This window comes from Saccopteryx bilineata, chromosome 6, assembly GCF_036850765.1.
Source record: "Saccopteryx bilineata isolate mSacBil1 chromosome 6, mSacBil1_pri_phased_curated, whole genome shotgun sequence".
NCBI classification, from domain to species: Eukaryota; Metazoa; Chordata; class Mammalia; order Chiroptera; family Emballonuridae; genus Saccopteryx; species Saccopteryx bilineata.
In genome coordinates, this window is record NC_089495.1 from 146,634,634 (window position 1) to 146,650,827 (window position 16,194).

Below are 16,194 nucleotides of genomic sequence, written 5' to 3' on the forward strand. Positions count from 1 at the left end.
CATACAAACTGTAAACCTACTATTGCCCAACCCTGTATGTAACTTTGTATACTGTATTTCCCACTTAAATATTATGTACATTTTACTATATTATTAAAACTGTTCCAAAACTTGATTTAAAATGTGCAGTACTATTTACATTTTTTAAATCCTTTTAATTATTTAATTATTTTTATAGCTATCATTAGTATTTACTCGATAATCTTAGTGCTCTGCACACACTCCAGCAACGCTTCTCTTTGCCATCCCAGACCCACCTAACTGACAGCATGCAATAGACGACACTGTCTCCGCAGCCAGGGTTACGAGTCATTCCGATTTCCTTCCCACTCCAGAAAACACACAGGATTGAGAATAAGGAGTGTGAAATCCATTATTACAGAGATAACTGCTCTAACTCATAATAGAAATTGAATTTTCAGCTTTCCTCACCTGTTGGTTAACTAACAACATTTTGATGGCAAAACTCGTAACTGATACACATCCCTCCCCTGTAGCTGAGCGCAGCTAATGCTACAGGTATTATTCAGCTCAGTGATTCACAAAATACAAACTCATCAACATCATTGAACAATTAATTAAAAGATGCTTAAAAAGACAAAATTCCAGACAACTCAAATAAATAATTTATTGTTAATATAAACAAAAGTCAAGCTATCTAAAATTTTTAAACTTTTGTTATAGCAAATTTCAAACATACACACACACACATACACAGTAATCACCAGACACAGCCTAGATTATTCTAAAAAGAAAATCTGACAAGATGTCATTTCATCTGCAAATATGTCATATGTTCAGCTAACTTTTAAAAGCAATTTTTAAAAACTGCCAAGACAACACAAAACTGTGATCATGTTCAAGTAGCAGGAATCTGATTAATCTTCCCTCCATTTTCAAGTATTCTGTAGCATTTGTATAATGTTTTAACAATTAAAAGCATCATTCCATGCCTATGAAACTTTAAGATTATAGGTTAATTTAAAATTTTCCTTGTCACAGAAGATACTTCTTGACTATAACTTTAAAATCTTATAAAGTAAACTAACAACTTCAAAAACTAAAATTTGCAATACCTACTGGAAGCAACTTATGGTTTTCTGGAAGTGAATTGGCAAGATTCTCCAATCCCTCATAATCTTCTAGCATGTAATAACATTCAGCTAAACGTGCCTGGTTTCGGCCTTGCACGTAATATTGTACAGCATTCGACCTATGGGGAAGAAACATTTAAAGCTAATGTGAATCTCCTGATAAAAAGCACTTTCACCAAAACACCAAAACAATGTTCCTTCATTATAATTAATAGTATTAGTTACAAATGTCTTTGAAGCATATAAATTGGGAGGGAAAAAAATCTAAACTGTGAAGTGTATTTAGTTACAACATTCTTTGAATAGTCTAATATTGTTTTAATCTGATACACAGTGACTCCCAAACACTAATATAAATAAAAAATCACATTGATCAAAATGAAAACAACAGAATAAAAGCCAACAATTTCTGAAAATAATCTATAACAACAAAATAAACCAACATAAAACATTATTTTTACTCTTTCGAAAATAAATCACAGACTGGTAGTCTCAAACAGTAAAAGGCTGCCTGAAGCTAAGCACAAGTTTTATGAATGCTCATCTAAAAACATGAAGCATCTTGTGCTTCCCAAGGTGAATCCAGAGCTCCTATGGAGTTTAGGATCCAAGAGGACAGTCCTCATTTCCACAGCATTATTCCATAGGGAAGCATGCAGGTGCTGGTGAACAGCTGAGGGGCCCAGAAAGGACACTCACCACTTTTGTCGGTCAGCAAAATAGTCTCCGATGGCATTGTAGGCCTGCTCCAGGAGGCTGTCATCAGCATAACCAGACCCGGTTTTCAGGAGCTGGAGTACTCTAAACCAATCTCCCAGTTTCCTCCGGAGGCCAATAGCAAGATCTCTGCAAACAGTGGCACTCATTCAATTATTCATTCATTCCCTTGTGCCTACTAAGTGCTAGGTCCAATTTTAGGGTACTGAGAATACACAGCAATGAACAGGTAGACAAGGTAACTCTCCAAACGTTTTAGAAACTTAACCTGACTGGGTAAGAAGCAATGGGGAGAACCTGGACCAGGGAAAAGGAAACAATTTCCTGACTTTTATTTTTCTGGACTTCCAATTTCCTTAGCAAAATAATGACTTAAATTATAATCACTTCTTTTCATCAATTTCTTAGATATGACCAGGCTCAATTAAAAACCAAACATATGAAAAAACATGTTTGGGGTCCTGGCCAGTTGGCTCAGTGGTAGAGCATTGGCCCAGCATGTGGATGTCTGGGTTCAATTCCCAGTCAGGGCACATAGGAGAAGTGCCCATCTGCTTCTCCACCCTTCCCCTTTTTCTCTCGCTCTCCCCCTCTCTCTTCCCTCCTGCAGCCATGACTCAGTTACAGCAAGTCGGCCCTAGGTGCTGAGGATCACTCAGGTGCTAAAATATAGTTCAGCTGCTGAGCAATGGAGCAACAGCCCCAGGTAAGCAGAGCATCGCCCCATACAGGGTTTGCTGGGTGGATCCTGGTCAGGGTGCATGCAAGAGTCTGTCTCTCTGCCTCCCTGCTTCTCTCTTAAAAAAAAATTTTTTTTAACAAAATAAAAAATAAAAACATGTTTTGTTTTATCTTTCTTTTCAGGGCTTAAGTTGTAGTAAGGCTCTCCTGGAAGTACAAGTAATATTAATAAAAATTAGACATACTATTTACAGCCAAAATGAAGTTCATACATTATTTTATATAAATCTAAAATAAAATATAAAGAATAAAACTCAATCCCTAAATACATTTGACTTTTATTTCATGCTCTTTTTTTTTTTCATTTTAGAGAGAAGAGTGGGGGGGGGGGGGAGCAGGAAGCATCAACTCTCATATGTGCCTTGACCAGGCAAGCCCAGGGTTTCGAACCGATGACCTCAGAGTTCCAGGTCAACGCTTTATCCACTGCGCCACCACAGGTCAGTATTTCATGCTCCTTAACAACAGTAAATTAAATAACAGTAAATTAAATGGCCTAAACCCAAATAATGAACTGTGTAATAAACGATAAAAAGTCCCCCAGTCTCTTACTCAGATGATTATTTTTCCTAACAAGTGATAAATATCTCCCATGTCCAGTTGTTCATATGTGTAAACAATGAGAAGTAAACTGCCCCCAAATTACAAACCACAGATTAATGAGGGGCATGTGGAACCCAAACTGAAATTACTTTCTCAAAGAAATGGTGTGGGACAGTTTATTTTCCGTTCTTCATTCATATGGCCTCTGGAGGTGCTCCAGTATGCCTGCGCCTCCCTCACTGACCTTCTGTCCATATCGAGATACATTCTTTCAGCCTCTTCGAACCTGCCAAAGTAGGCAGCGACCTCTGCCTGCTTCAGGACCTCGCTCTGCAGATTGCTCAGGCGCTTCACAAACTTAATGCCTTGGTAATCTTTGCAGCGCACAAACGCTTGCTCTGCCGTGTACAGACTCAGCTTCTGAAGTGCCGCTTCGGCCAGGAGGCGCCTTCATAATAAAAAATCAGAAAAGTCTATTGCAAATTACTGATAAACAAGTCTTGAACTAAAATTAAATTAGAACTATGGTTTCTGGTGAAACATGGTGGGAAGCGATTATTTATACGTTTCATTTATAAACATATTTATATATTTAGCCTAACCAGTGGTAGTGCAGTGGATAGAACATCAACCTGGGATGCTGAAGTCCCAGGTTCAAAACCCTGAGGTTACTGGCTTGAGTGCAGGCTCACTAGCTTAAGCATAGGGTCGATGGCTTGAACATGGGATCATCAACGTGATCCCATGGTCACTGGCTTGAAACTCAAGGTCACTAGCTTGAGCAAGGAGTCACTGGCTCAGCTAGAGTCCCCCCCCCCCCACAAGGCACAGATGAGAAGCAATCAATGAACTACTAAAGTGCTGTAACTATGAGTTGATACTTCCTATCTCTCCCCCTTCCCCCCCTATATATATAGAGAGAGAAAGAGACAGAGAGAGAGATTATATATATATATATATATATATATATATATATATATATATATTAATTATTCAGTAAGAGGAAGGGAGGCAGAGAGCAGACTCCCACATGTGCCCTGGCCAGGATTCACCCAGCAAGCCCACTAGGGGGCGATGCTCTGCCATCTGGGGCCATTACTCTGTTGTTCAGCAACTGAGCTCTTAGCATCTGAGGCAGAGGCCATGACGCCATCCTCAGTGCCTGGGGCCAACTTGCTCCAATGGAAGCATGGCTGCAGGAGGGGAGAGAAAGAGAGAGAGAGAGAGAAGCAAGAGGGGGAGGGGGAGAGAAGCAAATGGGCCCTTCTCCTGTGTGTCCTGACTGGGAATCGAACCCAGGACATCTACACACCAGGCTGAAACTCTACCACTAAGCCAACCAGCCAGGGCCATATAAATATATATAATATTATACTTATTTTGAGTTCTTCTATATCTAAAACTAATTTCTCTATGTTAAAAGGAAGAGCAAGAACAGAAGTCCATCCCTGTGAAGGCGAGCAGGAGAGAGGACGACAGAGCTGGAGCTTTAGAAGCTCACACCAGACACTCAGGGAGGAGTTTCTATTTTTACATACCAAAGTCGGGGGTGTGGGTTGTCCTCTATGAACTGAGATGCATCTTTAATTCCCACCTTCTCAATCAACGCTCGACTATCTCGCAGGGACCGAATCTCAAAGTTAAGAATATAACCCTTGTTTGGAAATTCTGGATTCTAAAAGTCAGATGAAAAGAAAGGAATTCAAATAGTTGCCTTTAGACCATATGTTTCTTTTTTTACACCTTAACAAAAAGCTACACCATACTGTAAACAAACCTTGGGAGGAAAGAAAGTCCCATATGTGGGTCTCATCAGTTATCTAGAAAACATCCTTCCTGAGGCTCTTAGGGTGCCTGCAGGGGAGAGGGGACAGTGGTAGAAAGGGCCCCTTTCTAGGAGGGAGACTTAGGCAGGTTGTTTCCTTCAGCTCAGTCAGTCCCCACATGCTGCTCCTTTCGGGCCCAAGTGCTGCAGCCCCCAAGAGAGCACAAATTCCATCCCTCACTCCTTAACCTATCTCCCTGCGGGGCAATGAAATGGTCACTCCACGGGCTGCTGGGAAGCAGGCAAAGAAGAGAAAAAGAGCTAGTGTTCTTCACCACTTTCCTTTTGTAATTTAAAAGACTGACAAAACAGAAACGGAAAGCCAGTCTTGCAGGAAAGAGCTAATGGCCAAAGAAAGAAAACAAGCAGTTATAATGAACTTGAACTGAATTCCACACAGTCCAAGTAATGTAATGTGAAGTGAATGATAAAACTGGAGCTCCTGAGTATGAACAGCATTGGCTGTTCCCTGAAAAGTTCAGCTGAGCCCGTGCACCCCTGCTCGCCCTCCCACTAAACTGCTATGTCTAGAAACTGAAAAGTTCTTAGGTTACCAAGTAGGAACTGGTGTGAAAAGGGCATGAGGTGGGGAGTCAAACAGACTGAAGCTCAAATTCTAATTCCACTGCTTTCTGGCCATGTGACAACTCTTTCTACAACTTGCTCTACCCTGTCCCTTCCCATCCAAAAAGCCAAAACCATGTTCCCAAAATAGAAACCCCAGCATGTCACTCTCCTGATCTACTCCCCCACTGACTTCAGAATGAAGTCCAAACTCCACAAGACATGGGATCCCTATGGCCTGGGCCTTCCACCCCCACCAACTCTCCCTTCCTCATTTCTTCCAATAACATACTCCAGCTTTGAAGTCAAACAGCTGGGAGTCAAACCACGTCTTGGCCTGCTGTCCACACAGTGGCCCTGACAAGTTAGTTCTCTCTAAGCCTCAGATTCTTCATCTGTACAAAGGAAGACGGTCAAACTTACTTCCTCGAGTTGTGAGGATTCAATGAGATAACATATATCAAATATTTAGCACATGCCTGCTGTGTTGCTCACATTAGTCAGTCTCAGAAATGACCCAATGTTCTCTTGCTTCAGACTTTGAAGAGGTACACTGCCTGACTAGGGCTGACTGACCCAACCCTTTTCTGGTACTGCCTTTCTTGTCTACCTGGCCATCTCTTCCACTGGAGGCAGGAACTATCTTACTATCAATAAATATTGCTGAGTCCATAAACAGATAACTTTTGGGTAAATCATTTTATCCACTAAGAGCCTTCCTCATTTAAAAACAAGGTCTGGCCCTGGCCGGTTGGCTCAGTGGTAGAGCGTCAGCCTGGCGTGCAGGAGTCCCGGGTTCGATTCCCGGCCAGGGCACACAGAAGAAGCGCCCATCTGCTTCTCCACCCCTCCCCCTCTCCTTCCTCTCTGTCTCTCTCTTCCCCTCCCGCAGCCGAGGCTCCATTGGAGCAAAGTTGGCCCGGGCACTGAGGATGGCTCTATGGCCTCTGCCTCAGGCACTAGGATGGCTCTGGATGCAACAGAGCAACGCCCCAGATGGGCAGAGCATCACCCCCTGGTGGGCGTGCCGGGTGAATCCCAGTCGGGCACATGCAGGAGTCTGTCTGATTGCCTCCCCATTTCCAACTTCAGAAAAATACAAAAAAATAATAATAAAATAAAAACAAGGTCTGTGTAATATCTACCAGGAGGCATGGCTGTAATGACAAAGGAACACAGTATGTGATATATATGAACATCTCATAGGAAGGTACTTTAGTAAGTGTTAATTCCCTTCCTTTTCCTTTTGCGTTCCTTCTCTAGTCCTCTAAAAAATTCTTCATGTTATTTCATTTTACTTCCTGTTTTATTGAGATATAATTGACATTTTAACACTGCATTATTTTTAGATGTACAATACTCACGTCATTTCTATATGTTTGCTAGAATCTATAGTTCAGGTATTTCCTGGGTAAACAAGGCCCCAGAGTAACATGTGACAATATTCTTTCCTTTAAGGCTTTGCATGTCTTTAAGTTCAATAGATGACAAAACAGTCACAGAGAACTTGGTGTCTCTTACACTAAGCAAGCTAAAACTGCACTCAGTATAATCTTAGAGAAAAAAAAAATCTCAAAACATGGTTAATAAAGACGAAAGTGGGGGTTCAAAAAGACATCCGGAACCAGAAATAAATCCTTTTCTAAAACTTGGGAAAAAATGAAGAGATTAGTGAACCTTCGAAGAAAAAGTTACTCAAGTATTCTAGAACTAGAAAATGACTGATGTAAATTGTCAAGTATTTCGTCTGTACTCTTTGTTATTAAGATAAAAACAATGAAAACAACTAGCTACCATCTTTTGAGCTCTTGTTCTTAGCACTGTGGTAAGTGCTTTTCACACATTATAAAATATATAATATTCCTATGGGATAGGTTCTATCATTATCTATATTTTATAAAGGTAAGATGAGGCTTGTAAACAGAAAAGTAAAGTTCAAAAAGATGAAGGAACCCAGATAAAGTCTGTACAATTGACAGAGCAGGGCTGGAACCCTTTCATTCCTGACTCTGCAATCCACACCCTAACCGGGACACCACAGTGCTTGGTGCGAAACTCAATCCACACCCTAACCGGGACACCACAGTGCTTGGTGCGAAACTCAATCCACACCCTAACCGGGACACCACAGTGCTTGGTGCGAAACTCAATCCACACTCCTAACCGGGACACCACAGTGCTTGGTGCGAAACTCAATCCACACGCCTAACCGGGACACCACAGTGCTTGGTGCGAAACTCAATCCACACTCCTAACCAGGACACCACAGTGCTTGGTGCGAAACTCAATCCACACTCCTAACCGGGACACCACAGTGCTTGGTGCGAAACTCAATCCACACGCCTAACCGGGACACCACAGTGCTTGGTGCGAAACTCAATCCACACGCCTAACCGGGACACCACAGTGCTTGGTGCGAAACTCAATCCACACTCCTAACCAGGACACCACAGTGCTTGGTGCGAAAATTAAGCTGTCATAACAGCAGCAGAAATATAACTTTTTAAGAAGTACCTTTAATATCTCGTCCAATAAAACAGTTTTAATTTCTAACTCCTCAAAGTTACAAATATATCCAGCAGTCTGAATCGGTTCCTTTAAAGACAAAAACAGATGTCATAGTTAATAACATATAAAAGTTTCCTTCCTCAGCATATCATGATTTTAAATTTTATTAGCAAAATTTTCAAACCAACAGAAAAGTAGAGAGGCTATCATTAATACCCATATACCCATCGGCTAAATAATTATTAATATTTTGCTTAAATAAGCTTCAATTTTTTGGCTTAAGTTTTTTAAACTAAATAAATTAAATTTATTAAGCCTCATAACCCTAAATATTTTAGTACTTGTCTCTAAATGATAAAGATGTTCTCTTACATGGCCACATTAGTATTACCACACCTTACATCAGGGGTCTCCAAACTGCAGCCCCCTGAGGCCATTTATCCGCCCCCTGCCGCACTTCTGGAAGGGGCACCTCTTTCATTGGTGGTCAGTGAGAGGAGCATAGTTCCCATTGAAATACTGGTCAGTTTGTTGATTTAAATTTACTTGTTCTTTATTTTAAATATTGTATTTGTTCCCGTTTTGTTTTTTTACTTTAAAATAAGGTATGTACAGTGTGCATAGGAATTTGTTCATAGTTTTTTTTATAGTCCAGCCCTGGCCCTGGCCGGTTGGCTCAGTGGTAGAGCGTCAGCCTGGCGTGCAGGGGTCCCGGGTTCGATTGCCAGCCAGGGCACACAGGAGAGGCGCCCATCTGCTTCTCCACCCCTCCCCCTCTCCTTCCTCTCTGTCTCTCTCTTTCCCTCCCGCAGCCAAGGCTCCATTGGAGCAAAGTTGGCCCGGGTGCTGAGGATGGCTCTGTGGCCTCTGCTTCAGGCACTAGAATGGTTCTGGTTGCAAAAGAGCAACAACACCCCAGATGGGCAGAGCATCGCCCCCTGGTGGGCATGCTGGGTGGATCCTGGTCGGACACATGCAGGAGTCTGTCTGACTGCCTCCCCGTTTCTAACTTCAAAAAATAAATAAATAAATAAAACACCTCTTTATAGTCCAGCCCTCCAATGGTCTGAGGGACAATGAACTGGCTCCCTGTGTAAAAAGTTTGGGGACCTCTGCCTTACATAATCAATATTAATTACCTTATAGCATCTAATGTCAGTCCAGATTTTCCCAATTAATCCATAAATGCCTTACAAAGGCATTGCATTAATGATTCTTATCCATGCAATTTGACATTCAATTTAATTCTTAATAAAATTAACAAACACTATATTTGTATTTAAGTACATATATCAAAGAAGTCTCATACCAATACTGAAAAATTCGTCCTCTGTAACATTAGCCAAAGCACATTCCTGATAGATGTTCTACACAATTTGCCAATATGTAAACACTTGAGTCTGTTCTATGTCTTTCTTTTATCACAGTGTTACAAGGCTTGTAGACATAAAGTGTAGTAAATGAATACTATAATGTAAAGTAGCTGCCCTAAATCCCTAACAGAAAGAATAGGTATGAATATATAAATCAAAAGAAATAAACTTCCGGTATACTTTCTACCTCCAAGAACACTGTCAAAAGAATAGGATAAGGTTGTCTGGTAATGGAAATAATACTAGAGTGTAATTTTTAAAAATATGTTTTTATATGTATATCAGAATGAAATAGAAAGTAAAAAAGTCCAAATGAAATTACATATCAAATTTATAACTCTGAAAGTTAGTCCTTCACCTATAATCAAAACTACAAACATTTTGGCCCTGGCCGGGTGGCTCAGCAGTAGAGCATCGGACTAGCGTGCGGAGGACCCGGGTTCGATTCCCAGCCAGGGCACACAGGAGAAGCGCCCATTTGCTTCTCCACCCCTCCGCCGTGCTTTCCTCTCTGTCTCTCTCTTCCCCTCCCGCAGCCAAGGCTCCACTGGAGCAAAGATGGCCCGGGCGTTGGAGATGGCTCTGTGGCCTCTGCCTCAGGCGCTAGAGTGGATCTGGTCGCAACATGGCGACGCCCAGGATGGGCAGAGCATCGCCCCCTGGTGGGCAGAGCGTCGCCCCTGGTGGGCGTGCCGGGTGGATCCCGGTTGGGCGCATGCAGGAGTCTGTCTGACTGTCTCTCCCTGTTTCCAGCTTCAGAAAAATGAAAAAAAAAAAAAAAAAAAAAAAAAAACTACAAACATTTTAGAGAATCTCTTTTTTTTTTTTACAGAGACAGTGAAAGTCAGAGAGAGGGATAGATAGGGACAGACAGACAGGAACAAAGAGAGATGAGAAGCATCAATCATCAGTTTTTTGTTGCGACACCTTAGTTGTTCATTGATTGCTTTCTCATATGTGCCTTGACTGTGGGCCTTCAGCAGACCGAGTAACCCCTTGCTCGAGCCAGCGACCTTGGGTTCAAGCTGGTGACCTTTGCTCAAACCAGATGAGCCCACGCTCAAGCTGGCGACCTCGGGGTCTCAAACCTGGGTCCTCCACATCCCAGTCTGACGCTCTATCCATTGCACCACCACCTGGTTAGGCAAAAACTACAAACATTTTAATAGGAAGATACCAAAAAGATGAAAATAAGAAATCTATTTAATCTGAGTAAAATCTGAATTCTATTTAGTTTGAGTTTAGTATGTCTAGGCTTAAGAATGAGGTTCCTGTATGCACGTTACATGTGTTAATGGGGTTTTAAAATATTTATTTTCTTTTAGAATGTAGAAATCATTCATTAAAATAGATTATATGAGAAAATTTTATAAAATCCTTTTATCACGCCCCCAAAAAGGTTTCATTACAAAAAAGGTAACGTACTCAATAAAAAGGCATGTATTCAAAAGTTTCGAAACCTCTTGTTTGAAAAAGAAGCAAATGTACAAATAAGGTAGCCTGCCAGATAAAAATATACACTATGACACAAACATGAATATGAAACCAGAATACCAATGAGAGGGAGACCAAGAAGAGGAATAAAAGGGTCGGTCAGTTCCGTAACAGCACCCCTGAGATAGGAAAATGATCAAACAGGAAACACCAATATTGAATTCCCATTTCCTAATTCTCAAAGAAAATGTGCCTTATCAATGAATTAGGACCCTGCACACAAATGGTACCCTTTCTCACAAATAATCTGAAGAACAGTTTTCAACTTAAAAGCATAAATTGAGAATTCATGCTAACACTCAAATGGATAAAAAATAATAGTATTAACCATCAAGTAATAGCTTCTCTCCTAAATAATAACACAGAATACTATGTCCTGAAGAAAGGAGCTCCTGCAGTTCTGTTTTGAACAGCGTGTTCTTAATAATCAGTCAGGAAGGCAGCCAGAGGAATGATCAGTCCACAGCCAGCCAGCGTCCTCATGAATGAAAAGAACAGTACAGCATGGCTTGTGAAGAAATCCAGCCAGCAGTAAGGTTATAAAAAATTCACCTAGCTGTAAATCTAATAGAAATTGAAGTATATGCCAAGTCAGACAACAAACTCAAGTTTAAAAAGAAAAAGGCTGTTATGTTAAAACTACTTAAGAAACACTTTCCACCAGGCAACGATTTAGTTGGTGCTAGAATCCCCATCTGTGCCACACACATTCTGAACAGCCAGGCTCAATACTCTCACTCCTCCAGACACACGATCTCTGAATTTCCAAGGAGTAATTACTAGTCATTTCCAAGGATGGAGAAAAGGGCCCTAACATTCAAAAGGTATTCTACTTCCATCCGGTTATCCTGTCCAGTTTCCACAATTGTTTTGTGGGAAGGGTCGAATTCCTTCAGACCCTTGAAAGAAGCCATGCTTATAGGTCAAATGAATGCCTTTCCTTTGAACCATTTTTCGGGATCTAAAAATTACAAAGATCCTTCAGACTCTTAACAGCTTTAACAAAGTTATATTAAAGAGGCAAATAGTTTACCATTAAGTAAATTATTACAGAAGCCCTGGCCAGATAGTTCGGTTGGTTAAAGTATAGTCCCGAACTGCAGAGATTGCTGGTTCAATCCCCAGTCAGGGCACATACAGGAACAGATTTATGCTTCTATCTCTCTATCTATCTATCTATCTATCTCTCTCTCTCTCTCTAATCAATAAATTTTAAAATTTTTAAGTGACTTTAAAAGAAAGTACAACAGAGGATCATCAGCAACTCAGAGGCCCAGACATGCAATTTCCTTCCTGGTCCAAACCAACATCAATTAATGACATAAAGCATTTATTAACTCATCTCTTATTATTTACATTAGTGGAGTACAGAAGTTCCAAATTGAACCTCCACTAAATGTTTAAAAGATTAATCTTAATAATGGCTACCACTCAAATTATCTTGAATTTCCTAAACACAGCAGTTACAGCTGATCCAGAGCAGACTAAAGTGACAGGAAAATTCAGGGCCTAAAAATTAGCTGCTGTGAGCCACAAGTAGAAAGTCAAAATATAACTTTAAAATTAGTGAGAGAGGGGCTTCCTGGTACCCCAGAGGGAGTACATCAATTACAGTCTACATCCGCAAACTCACAGGATTATTGGGTGAGAAAGAACACGCCTTTGTGGGTGACAGCCAGCGGGTAGCAATGAGACCAGATAAGCACAGAATAAGGCAGATACACAGGCAAAGGGCAATGAGAGAACAAAGCAATTTAAAAGCCACACTTTTTGGTTAGGTTGTTTTAAGCAATTATGGTATTTTGAATCTTTTCTTCTTTTTACTTTGACAGGAAAAAATAAACTCTATATAGTTAATGATCGTGGTTCCATCTTTTAAAAATAACAGATAAAATGCTTAGAAAGTGCCTTTCAGAGAAAATAGAAAATATTTAAAGGATGAGTATTATTCCCCCTTCAAACCAAATATTTTAAAACTCCACCGAAAAGTTTCTGTTTACTTTCAGAAATTCATGCTGCCAACACCAATAAACCACTTGAAGAAACAAACGAAAAATACCCACGTCTTGATATTTGGCTCATTATTTATGTACCAGTAATGCTCATTTCTTGTTTTTACCTCAGGATCCAAGTTTCTGAAAACGTACATCCTTGTTTTCTCCATCATTGCAAACAAATCCGGATTATCCTTGGCCCACTTCATATCCCACACATCTTTTCGCTCCAATTTTAACAACTCGCCGATGACTTGCTGTCCCTTGCTGTCTGTTACCCGAGCATCCAGGTCAAAAAAAGTGAGAACTCCTGAGTTGTCTATGATAGCCAGACGACTGCAAATCATGAGATTGGAGAAGGGGAAAAACTGTAAAATTACTACCAGGAAGCATGAATAAATTACCTATAACCATTTTTCCTCAAAATCAGCTCATCAGAACCTGGGAATAAGGTTGAGTTTCTATATTTTTCCCATTAGATAAATACATCTAAATCAAATACAGTACAAAAAAACCCCCACATTTAAATACAAATACAGTAGAGTAAAACCGCACTTAACTGTAAAACAATTTAAACACACACTTTGCATTTATTACAGAAACCCTACAGCCCCAACTGACAGCATCCGAGTCAGATGTCTACTCAAGGAGAAGGCTCACTCACCTAGAGCTGCAGTTCAGCGATAACTGGCTGGCTCGACAAGTAAGGGAATATTTTTGAATCAAACCAACATTAGGAAGACTGTATCTCTGAATGGTGCCAGATTCACGACCCTGTGGAAATTACTTTCCATTACTAAAGCAAATTTCCCATAATAATATTAAATTACAATTATAGGTCTCTGTATATGTTCATACCTTTGTTTCAAAATCAAAGTGAGGCTGTCATCGCAAATTCCCTTGTGATACCGACTCAGGTTACTGAGTACACATTTATCTCTTAAGTTAATTAAGTTAATTAAAACCCTCTAAACGTGGTAGAAGGTGATCCAATTTTTTTCATGTAGCATTCAAAAAGAAGTCAAAAACCTAGTCCTTCAGTAATACACACATTCTTATATCACAAAGAAGAAATATCTAGGCTTATTTATAGTTGTTGTCTAGAGTAATATGCGGAATACATTAAAAACTAAAATATAAAGCATATACTGAGTTAAATTTCATATGTATGAAAGATCAATATAAGGTCACCATATGAAACAGTTGTTACTGAAAGTCTATCTGATACAAGTTTGCAGCAAAGGAAGATAATCAGAAAGCAGTGATCACCTCTTTAAATGTAATTTTTTAAATAAAATTTTTTAAAAATAGAAAAAGGACAAATTCAATGACTCTACCAGCATTACTATATGAAAGTAAACATTTATCTCTAAAAATTAATATTTTCAAATGTCAGAACTCAAGAAAAGACACTATACACTGATGTCATTGGAAAATCTCAGCAAAAATTTGCAATGTACTTCTTTATTTTACTGGCTAGCAAACACATCACCTTTTCATCCTAAGTCTTATAAAAGCAGGTGAGCCAAAGCACTTTCTCCAACACAAAATAGCAGGCCACACGAGGAGGAAACTTTTTAAGACCTACTAATGCCATCCAGCCCACCACACTTCTGCCAACCATTTAGAAGGCTCATTTAACCTAATGTCAAACTCTCTCCAACTGGCCCCCATTCCACTGTTTTTATAAACAGCTATTTTTGCAAAAGATAAACAATTGGTGAGGCAATCTTTAAGACTTTCTTATTTCTTATGTTGGACTCAGTAAAACATAAAGTGCCCCAAAAGATGATATGCAAATCCAAAACATATTGCTTTACTCTATTTTTACAATTTAAACAATTATTATTCATAAAATAATTTCTTTCACAACTTACCACAATCAATGTCTTATCAGATGCAGTTATGGCACAAATTGGGTCTCTTGTGCCCTAAAATAAATCAATTATTATCCTTTAACAAATATTTATTGAATGACTAATCTGATATAAAGTAGTATACAGTTCAACAATATAGTTACCAACAAATTTTTTACTAATTGAGTACCTACTCTGTGCCAGACACTGAACTAAGTACTAGAGATACTTTGATGAAATCTTTACCCTCAAGGATTAGTTAAAAGTCTACTGGGGAAGACAGTGAAGCAAACACCTAACTACAGGACAGATGATTAAAAAAAAAAAGAGTCCACACAGGAGAGCACCGAGAAAGGAGCACCTAACTCATACTGAAATGGGCAGGGAGGATAAAACCTGAGCTTACTCACGATAGATGAACAGGTGGGAGAAGGACCAACCATGCCAAAATGGGGAATAGAGAGATGGCCAGGCAGTGCCACAATGGATGGCTCACTAGAGCATATGCTTAGTGAAAAGAAGCCAATCCCCAAAGGTCACATGCTGCATGAGTTCATTCATAAAGCATTCTCAGGGTATCAAAACTCTAGAGATGGAAACAAATTAGTGGTTGCCAGGGAACAAGGATAGAGTGGAGGGTAGATGTGAAAGTGAAGGAGTACATAGGAAGTTCCTTCATGATGATAAAATCACATAAAACTATGCGTGCACACATACATGTGAAAACTAGTGCAAACAATGAGGAATCGGGTCAGAGTTTGAACAGTAATATTACCAGTGTCAATTTCTTGATTCTGATATTATACAGTTATATAAAATGTCACCATTGAAGGAAGCTGGGTGAAGAGGTTCCATGTGTTATTTTTGCAACTTCCTGTGAGCCAATATTATTTTAAAATAAAATGTTTTTAAAAATCAAAAGAAAGAAAAAATAACAGATCTAGAAAAAGGTTTTCCAAATAGAAAATTTAAAATAATTACTAGAATAATATGCTATCAGTGAAAACAAATTCTTTTTCAGTTCTCAAAATAAAATTACAGTATTTACAAATCTACAGATTTGATGACAGTAATAAAATCACCTACTTGAATGACTTTACTATAATCAAGCACCCCGTCCACTGATCCAGGAGTATAATCAACATGATAAATTCTGGGGGAAAAATAAGAATTTCAAAGATAGCATAAAAGTTATACTATTTCATCATCTCTAAAACAATGAAAGGCTTGGATAACACCAATGAATATTGTTATTTAATATAAATGTCCGTGTTATTTTAAAGAGTTCTTGACAAAGCTCAATCTTATAGAGGTAGAAACTATCTACCAGCTGTTTATCAATTATACAAACGAGATGTTCCTAAAAGCTGTGCTGAAAGTATATTTACACAGTAAAGCCCATCTTTCCAATGAATTTCATTAAGCCCGAGAGATATTTTACCTTACTCTCCAAATGAACATTTGGAGTCAGAAGTAACTTCTAAT

The 16,194-nt window shown here is 39.5% G+C and overlaps 1 protein-coding gene across 2 annotated transcripts in view; it reads right to left on the reverse strand.

Moving 5' to 3' along the window:
* The window catches only part of WDR35 (WD repeat domain 35), an 84,913-nt gene that overhangs the window by 12,063 nt on the left and 56,656 nt on the right, over window positions 1-16,194 (reverse strand). For both annotated transcript variants that reach the window (XM_066235580.1, XM_066235579.1), the window contains 9 exons: window positions 15,796-15,862; window positions 14,731-14,784; window positions 13,518-13,627; window positions 12,979-13,189; window positions 7,999-8,079; window positions 4,634-4,770; window positions 3,340-3,543; window positions 1,794-1,940; window positions 1,081-1,213 (listed from right to left, as the gene is read on the reverse strand). In XM_066235580.1, coding sequence (XP_066091677.1) covers window positions 1,081-1,213; window positions 1,794-1,940; window positions 3,340-3,543; window positions 4,634-4,770; window positions 7,999-8,079; window positions 12,979-13,189; window positions 13,518-13,627; window positions 14,731-14,784; window positions 15,796-15,862 — 1,144 coding nt within the window. The remainder of the gene's footprint in view (window positions 1-1,080; window positions 1,214-1,793; window positions 1,941-3,339; window positions 3,544-4,633; window positions 4,771-7,998; window positions 8,080-12,978; window positions 13,190-13,517; window positions 13,628-14,730; window positions 14,785-15,795; window positions 15,863-16,194) is intronic.